Below are 9,733 nucleotides of genomic sequence, written 5' to 3'. Positions count from 1 at the left end.
TATTGATTTCAGATTTTGGCACAAGACACCAGTGTTTGACTGGTACTTACTTTATTGATTCTGAAAGGATGAAAGGCAAAGTCGATCTTGGTGCAATTTGAGCTTAGAACACAAAGACAGACGAAATGCCACTAGGCATTTTGCCCTGTGTGTTAAAGGTTCTGCCAGGTCATTGCCTTTGAGTGGAACAAAAGAAATATTACCAAAATATTTTGTTTGAAAGTACTGGTTTACTTCTCTCAAAATAGTTGATAAATCGTTTTTGTCTTTTGTTGTGCTTTTATTACTCTAACTCATCCACAGCAGAACTGAAAACGTTTATGTATTGCTTTGCACATTGCAGTTTTACTGATCTTCTTCATATGCTGTATTTAAATATTTGCAATAATAATTATTATTTATTACAACGGAGAAAGGTGACAAATTTTGTGGGTAGAGAGGTGTAATTAAATCGACTTTAATACTGGTAATATAATTTCATCGACCACGAAACAATGGGAGACAAATTCATGTGCTGTATAGTACGAACTCATAAGTTAAAAGGATGCAATTTAATTAGATACCACATGATTTATTTTTCATGGACCTACAAATTCTACTATCCATTGTCCAGATAAAAATGTTCTATTAATTTCTATGTGAAACAGTGGAATCTGAGGTCACTAATGAAGGTCAGTGCCAGCAAATAGCAAGTACAATTAATTTTTCCACCATTAGAAGAAAAAGAGAAGTGTAAGTACTCTGTGGAGAATCACTTCTGTATTTAACAATGTGTAAGGTAGGCAACATTTTTTTTTCTGAATTATGGGCTTTAATTTCTTTTTATCAAAGCTCCAGAAATCATCAATCAGTTCTCTTATCACTCATGCTGCTTTGCTAAGAATTTGTGAGTAACCCCCCAAAATTCATTCAACAGTAAAAGTGTTACCTTTAAACACAATACACTTCAGTAAACTTCTCAAATTCCTGCTATTCAATGAGTTATTGATCATCAGGTTATTGGAACTTAGATCATTGGAGTTTAGATCATTGCAATTTAGTCAGTACTGTTTTTGTATTAACATTAGTTTAAGCAGAATTGAAGTTAGTGATTTTTGATGCTGTTTAGAGTATGAGGCAAAGACAGTAGAACACTAGATGAAGTCTCAGTACACTGATGTTATGATCTAATTTCGATTTTTGATTGATACCAAGTTGCTTTATTTACACTGTTATTTTTTATAAAAGGAAAGACAAAGAACTCACAGAATGTAAATCACTAGTTTATAAAATAAGTGATTTTATACCCAAATATGAAGCTCAATATTTAAAGAATTTGAGCTTGAGTCTTTTTAAACCTCATTTTATCATGTCACTCGATTTTGGTAACAGTAAGGAGATAAAGTTAGCAAATGATTGAAAAATGTTTAATTTACTGCATGCTCTTCTAATTTCAGAACTTCATCTCATTTGAATTGATAAAATGAAATGAAAGACAAATTCTGAATAAAACAACTAAATATCTTTAAAAAAGATATTTAAGAAGGAAAATTATTTATAAAGCTAATAATATTTGCCTGCAAATTATGAATCTAAATTTTTCACTCCCAGTATTGTGATGAACAGCCAAAATGTTGGAAAAATTTGACATCTTTTGGTTCTAAAGTATATTTGCTTTACGTATACCAATTTAGTTGACTTTCACAGATTTTTTAAAAAAGTAATCCTTAAAATTTTATTATACAAGAAATTATAGTGTGGGTGAGCTGGTACAATCCTATAACTTACATTTTTAGCATTTATATATTTGGACTCGATTTCTTCATTTACTCATAAAATTGGCTTGTTTGCAAACAGGAAATGAAATGAAATGTCTATTCGGGATTGTAACTTACTCATTATTTCCGTTTTGTCACATTGGTGTTCATCACAACCGACCATACAACCACAGTCGTTGATGCCATCACAGTGTGATGATTTTGATACACATTCATCATTGGAACACTGGAAACTGTTGACACATTCTGAAAATATATTGATCAGATATTAGATATCACTGTTTCATTCTTTCCCTCTCCTATTTCTTTCTCCCCTCTCACTCACTCACTCTCTCTCTCTCTCTCTCTTTCTGTGTGCATGCATGCCTCTGTGTGTGTGTGTGCATGTGTATTTGTGCATGTCACTACCCTGTCATTTTTTTAGATATAACGTATATAGGGTTACATTATAAAATGTCGCCTAACACTCTAAGATGGTAGGGTAAGATTTGAAAGAGATTTGGTTGCTATTTCTAACAGGTCGATCAATCATATGAAGGCTCTTCTGTTGATTCATATATGTGTTCGATGTGGTGTGTCTGCATATTTGTGTACACATTTTATCAGAAACCTGTTGCTTAATGTTGTCTAATGGATATTTAAGATACAAACAAAGCTTCACAATCAATGAAATACAAACATTTTATTCCATCTGGATGAACACGTAGATTTACATACATATAGATATACACATTTCGGTATACTGCCAATATTTTAATTAGTTTGCTTTGTGACCCAAATCAGATGAGCTTGCCAATTCTTCAATTTTACTTTATTCATATCCGAAAATGTTTAGTATGTCATGTTACCATTACCACTGTTATAAGTTACAGCTTCTTGTGTCGTTATCTTTGTTTTAGTTGATCATGAAAGAATCGCATACATTTGTTTAAGATATATATATATATGATGATGATATATATATATATATATAAAAGTATGAGTGTACATGTGCTGAGTGTCTGTACTATCCCACCATACATACAAATGCCAAAATTAAAAACCTTATCAATGGTAAACGACAAGCCAGAAAACAAAACAAGGTACTAATGACCTGTGTGATTTCCAAATTTGATTGCAAATGGGAAAATTGTTAATTTCACGAATGCTACAGTTGTATTTGGTCTAAGTAGTTGGAAAATGATGTAGTTTCACTGTCACAAAGTAAACTATATCGCACTTGAAATGTATTTGAAAAAAAAAAATTAATAGGGGTGAGTGCAGCAATATTGTAGAGTTTATCTTGGAGAGGGCCACTCTAAACAATAAAGCACAAAATAGTGTAGTCTTCAAGCTGAAATACTACTTGCTGGGTCTGGGAAAGCTGTCCGAGACAGGTGAGACGAATGCCTTTTTATGTTCTTGAACCATTGTAAATCAACGCATACGGTAAAAACATGAGCACGGAGGCGGAGTTTAGGAGGGTTGACGTTTTGGGACAGATAGACAAAATGTAGTGATTGGTGTGGGGCTTGGGGTGGGTTGAACAAAAGGGTGATTACTGGAGGAGGGATGAGTGGGTTGATTATGTCTGAGGGGAGGAGGCACGAGCCCAGCTACCTCTGAAGAGAAGAGTCCATTGTCGTAGCAGTAGATAAAGCAGAAAGGGAAGACTGCACACTTGTGGGCTAGAAGTTTCAACATTTCTGTGATGACTTTAAAATACTCTTTTGGATGGCTGCTTTCTGGATGCGGTCTAAGATGTGCATCACATGCCAGGTAGGTGCATAAAAGAAAGAAAAGTGCATTGGATACATGTGAAGGCGTTAGTGAGGAGTATAGTTGGAGAATAGTTAGTGTACATGGGGTGTGGTGGTGAAATCCTACCCCACCCAGCCCATAGAGTCATGAAAGAAAAATAACCCGATTTAATTCTCTGTTCAAACTAGCTGTTTCCACGAATATAGCTACAAAAGTTTTATTCTTAATAAGGCACCATTTCCAAGCATGTATAAAATTCAAAGCTTTTGATGTGCAAAATGCTAGAGTGAGTTACTCTTGTCAAGAAAAAAATTGCTTCAGATATCGTATGTTCCAAAAGAAAAAAAGTGTACACTCATACAGGCTTTTTCCTTTGCACCTGCCTGAAACTATAGAAATTAATCAGCCTGCCTTCTGAGAGGATTCTGTATTTCCTAGCTGGTTACTGTGAAATCGAAATTTCAGCAAATTTCATGAAATAGTATGAACAGCTAATGGCTTAAAATGAAGTAACAGATACTGTACGGGCCTTACAGGCGATGATTTCAAAACAAAGTTAACCCAGTAAATATATTTCTTTACTTTCACGGACAGAGAAATCTCCTCTTTCCTGATTTGTTTGATTTGGAGGATGCAAGACCAGGGAAAGTTCCACCCAGTATAATCTAGAACATTCTCAATAAGACCCGGCTTATTTTTACTTCTGTAATAAATTGCATATATTGCAACAGCCCATTGTATCCCTTAAGAAAACTAAACGCTCATGCTGCCGTCACCTACAGAGCCATCTGTTACTTAATTTTAAGCCATTAGCTATTCATACTATTTCATGAAATTTGCTGAAATTTCGATTTCACAGTAATTTTTTTAATGAAAACAAGCGAGACTACGCCTATGCATTGCATCAGACTTGCTTCTTATCCAGCCGCAGTAGCCGATTTCACCACGTGATCCAAACTGGAGAATAAGAGCGAGCTACATTCATCATCATCCAATGACAATAAGCATATTTAGAAGCTGTGATCTTCTTTCCACTCAGTATGAAGCATCCGAGCGATCAGAAATGCTTTTGAGTTTGTGAAATGTAAACTAATGCAATTCTGAGTCAAATTCTGTAAATACATATTTCTATATGTCGTACCTATGTTTACTCTTGTATATACATACATGAACGCTCATATATATATTACTTTATATTATTCTTTTTGGTTTTAGTCATTGAACTATGTCCATGCTTTGGAAAGTCGATTACATTTGACCCAGTACTTATTTATGGCCCTCAGAACGGTCGAAAGGCAAAATAGATCTGAGTAATCCAAATGCAAAAAGAAGTGTCCACAAGATACCTTGTTTGGCAACCAGAGGTCCATAGTGGTACTTGATGGGTGCTGACTACCAATTACACAACTACAAAATGAATATGGGAAAACTGGAAAAGTGTGTGTGTGTATATATATATATATATATATATATATATATATATATATATATATATCCATATATCCGCTCGAAACGCGAAATCCTCTTTCTTTTCTTTCCTTTCCTGAGCGTCCAACAACACTGTACTTATTCGACGTCCTCGCGTTGTTGTCTTTTCTTGCTTGTTCATGTTTGGATTGACTATATATAAATATATATATATAGTATGTGTAACCATTTCTAACATTTTATTCTATCAAAACCATATCATGCTAAGTTAACAAAACCTGATTCCCAACATTTTCGATGCCCTCCCTTATACCAAAAAAAAAAAAATCTCTGATTACCTCCCCCTGTTTCGAACTCTTCTAGATCACACCATAACGAATAGATGACACAACATCGGTAAAGAAATTTGAAACGAAAATGCGAAACCGGTTATTTCTCCAAAAATGATATCACTATACACAAAATTTTACATCATTTTCCTATCATGACGATTTTAATACATTTTAAATATATTTTAATATAATGTTATTTTCCCACAAGAAATCAATGGTAGCCTTAATTCACAAATAAAGAAATTCTTTATTCACCTATGCGGTGTTGAGCACTCATTCCAACGTTCTACTGTTAAGTATATATATATATATATATATATATACATACATACAGGCGCAACAGGTGCCACATGTCAGATGACGAAATGATCGTAGAGCAACGTGAAATGAAGCGCTTTACTCAAGAGCACAATCCAACGCCCGGTCTGGGAATCGATCCCACAATTTCGCAATCGTGAGTACAACACCTAAACCACTGAGCCATGCGCCTTCACGCGTGTATATATATATATATATATATATATATATATTCGCGCATATATATACACGCACATATACATATATATATACATTGTAGAAAAATGTTGGACCTAAGGAGCATCAATTGTGGTGTGCAAGAGAGACGATTGCGCTGGTATGGTCATGTGGCGAGAATGGATGAAGATAGGTGTGTGAAAAAGTGCCAATCCCTAGCAGTGGAGGGATACCGTGGAAGAGGTAGACCCAGAAAAACTTGGGACGAGGTGGTGAAGCACGACCTTCGAACTTTAGGTCTCACTGAGGAAATGACCAGCGACCGAGACCTTTGGAAATATGCTGTGCGTGAAAAGACCAGGCAGGACAAGTGAGTCCAGCCCACTTATGCATGCCTTTCCTCCCTTGGACACAAAGACCTGTTGAGGCAAGCGAAGTCGATGTCGAACCTCATCCAACGACAGGCACCTTTGCTTGCGAAGACCTGTTGGGGCAAGTGAAATCGAAATCGAAATCGGAATCGAAATTGAACCAATCCTATGACTGGCACCCGGCAGATGCCAGGACCCCTGGACTGGAGATACGTAAAAAGCACTATCCGAATCGTGGCCGATGCCAGCGCCGCCTCGACTGGCTTCCGTGTCGGTGGCACGTAAAAAGCACCATCCGAATCGTGGCCGAAGCCAGTGCCGCCTCGACTGGCTTCCGTGCAGGTGGCACGTAAAATGCACCAATCCGACCGTGGCCGATGCCAGCCCCGCCTGGCACCAGTGCAGGTGACACGTAAAAAGCACTCACGGAGTGGTTGGCGTTAGGAAGGGCATCCAGCTGTAGAAACCTTGCCAGATAAGACCGGAGCCTGGTGCAGCCTTCTGGCTTCCCAGATCCCCGGTCGAACCGTCCAACCCATGCTAGCATGGAGAACGGACGTTAAACGATGATGATGATACCTATATACATATATATATATATATATATGTACACATTTTATATATATATATATATATATATATATATATGCATACATATACAAAAAACTATATTAACTTAACTGGGTTGTCCATGCTTTCTGTCTTAGAAGAAGACAAAATATTAATGTCTAAATTTTTACAGAGCAATTCCATTAAAAATTAACTTAGGATGGAAAAAAAGACAAATTGGCAATATTTTTCTGAAGAAACAAAAATGCAAAGCCCCAAAACAAAAGCAAAAGAAAAAAACAGAAATACAAACTAAAACAAAACAAAAAACATTGTCATCAGAAGTGTTAAAGTTTTTTCATTCTGCTTTTCACTCTCCTACGTACATGTGTGTTGGCCGTTTAACCAAATTTTCGGAATTGTTGCAAACAACGTCATACAATTATACAATGATTTATTTTATTTGTTAGTTTCGGTTCGTCTTGTGTGTATGTGTGTATCAATATATGTGTCTGCGTGTGCTTATGACATGTTATAGTTGCAATATTTTTTTTGGATAAAATATATACTTTCGTACCCATAAAATATTTAGAGCAAAAAGAAAATATTAAGCCATATCCAGAATGTTCAGTGAATACATAGCTTAAATTTTGTATCACAAACACGCACATATACGTGCGCGCATGCGCAAACATATGTACTTACCGATTAGTGATGATATATTTTCGGATGATACTCCTGCAATAGAAATGGAAATAGATTGTTAAAGCTGATAAAAAGTAATATCTGTCTATAATACTATTAATTTATTTGCAAATATTCTCAGTAAACAAAATGGAAAAAACTATTTATATATCTTCAGGTTCCTACCAAACAATTTGATAAAAATTTTGTTTTTAGTCATTTTTATAGATTTCACTTACAACGTATCAATATTTCAAACATTTAATGTGAAATGATTTTAGTTGAGAAAACATAAAACGATAATCGGATCTTTACCTTTTGACTGGCAAATTAAAAAAAATAATTTTTTGTAACTATACACTTTCAAACTTCGGACACTGGTAGAATGTGTCATATAAAACATCTTTTACTCTTAGCGTTTTTGAGAAAAGCTTATATTTAGGAAATTATTCCACATTAAAGTTGTCGTATTTTGGTTATTTCAACCAATCAATGATGTGTATACAGCTGAATAAAATTACAGCCGTTGTTTGTCAACAACAACTATCGGTGGTGTATTTTTCGTTTGTCACTGTTATTTATGACATCCTTCTTGCGTTTGTACTGGTTTTAGCTTTAAGGTTTTAGGGTTAGGTTTAGGATTGTCTGTCTGTCTGTCTGTCTCTCTCTCACACACACATACACATTTAATAATAACGTGCATTTCACAGTTCTTGGATCCTCCTTTAACTGGATATACATGTGGAAATCCGCTGGTGTACGCAGAATTAAAAAAAATATATAATACAACTGGATGGAATGAATAGGCTTTAATCCAAACCAGGACAAGCCAAATCACAACTTCATATTAAGTATTTTCTTTAGCATAGACATGTCTCGCCTTTTATGAAAATAGATAGTAATGTTGCCAAAATATATATTTGAATAATTCCTTATCTCTTTTGTCTGTAAGCACTGGGAACTATGGGCAATCCAGCAGTACTCTCACCTGATGACGTGCGAGTACACAGCTATTGCTAATCCATAGAAACAATTGTTGTGGTTTGAATTAAAGCCTGTTCATTCCATTTTTCTGTATTATATATATATTATATATATATATATATATATATATATATATATCTCTTTTACTCTTTTACTTGTTTCAGTCATTTGACTGCGGCCATGCTGGAGCACCGCCTTTAGTCGAGCAAATCGACCCGGGACTTATTCTTTGTAAGCCCAGTACTTATTCTATCGGTCTCTTTTGCCGAACCGCTAAGTGACGGGGACGTAAACACACCAGCATCGGTTGTCAAGCAATACTAGGGGGATAAACACAGACACACAAACACACACATACATACACACACACACACACCACACACACACACACACACACAAACACACACACACACACACACACACACACACACATATATATATAATATATATATATATATATAATATATATATATATATATATATACATATATATATATATATACATATATACGACAGGCTTCTTTCAGTTTCCGTCTACCAAATCCACTCACAAGGCATTGGTTGGCCCGGGGCTATAGCAGAAGACACTTGTCCAAGATGCCACGCAGTGGGACTGAACCCGGAACCATGTGGTTGGTTAGCAAGCTACTTACCACACAGCCACTCCTGCACCTTTTTAACAACTTTTTAACCGTAAAGGTATTTTAATATGCAGCCACATTTTTTGATGGAATTTTTTTTTCTGCAGGAAAAAAAACTTCATCCTATATTAGTAGTATATATATATATATATATATATATATATATATAATATATACACACACAATATACATGCATACGCACGCACATGATTATGCAATTATATACATGCATACATACGCACATGTTTATGCAATTATGCATGTATGTATAGGTACGTGTGTGTAACTATGCACACACACATACACATAAGGTCACACACACAAGCATGTGCATACGTGTACACACGCATACATTCGTACGCTTACACGCACACACACGTATATACCTTTTACATAATTTTCATTATCTGTCAATTAACTTGAAACACTTAAAGTTACCCCATTGCCGTCTACACAAGTTCGATCAATAAATCAACAACAATAACTTTTAATTGATTATTCATTTATTAATTATGTTGCCGAGGAAATCTGTTAAACAAATTACATTGGCCGACTTCTTGACCACGAAGCTCAAAACTACACCAGAGAAATGCTGATTTCAAATAATTTAGTTAACTCCTCGTTGTTTTTTTCCTTTTCTTTCTTTCTTTCTTTCTTGTGTACGTATCACATGTCCACTAAGAGATTTTCTCTCAGACAAACGCCACAATATCATACCTTTCAATGATGTATAGACATTACAAATATGTCTATTTTAATTCAATACTATTTCA

General features: G+C 35.2%; 1 protein-coding gene across 1 annotated transcript in view; it reads right to left on the bottom strand.

The window, feature by feature from the left end:
* LOC115232499 overlaps window positions 1–9,733 on the bottom strand; it is a 331,678-nt gene that overhangs the window by 2,201 nt on the left and 319,744 nt on the right. The window contains exons 5-6 of the mRNA XM_029802401.2: window positions 7,357–7,389; window positions 1,875–2,003 (exon numbers count right to left, since the gene is read on the bottom strand). Of these exons, the coding sequence (XP_029658261.1) occupies window positions 1,875–2,003; window positions 7,357–7,389 (162 nt within the window). The remainder of the gene's footprint in view (window positions 1–1,874; window positions 2,004–7,356; window positions 7,390–9,733) is intronic.

Source organism: Octopus sinensis, linkage group LG2 (assembly GCF_006345805.1).
Source record: "Octopus sinensis linkage group LG2, ASM634580v1, whole genome shotgun sequence".
Taxonomy (NCBI): domain Eukaryota; kingdom Metazoa; phylum Mollusca; class Cephalopoda; order Octopoda; family Octopodidae; genus Octopus; species Octopus sinensis.
Note: the sequence above shows the minus strand (reverse complement) of the source record. Positions and strands in the feature narration are given on the sequence as shown.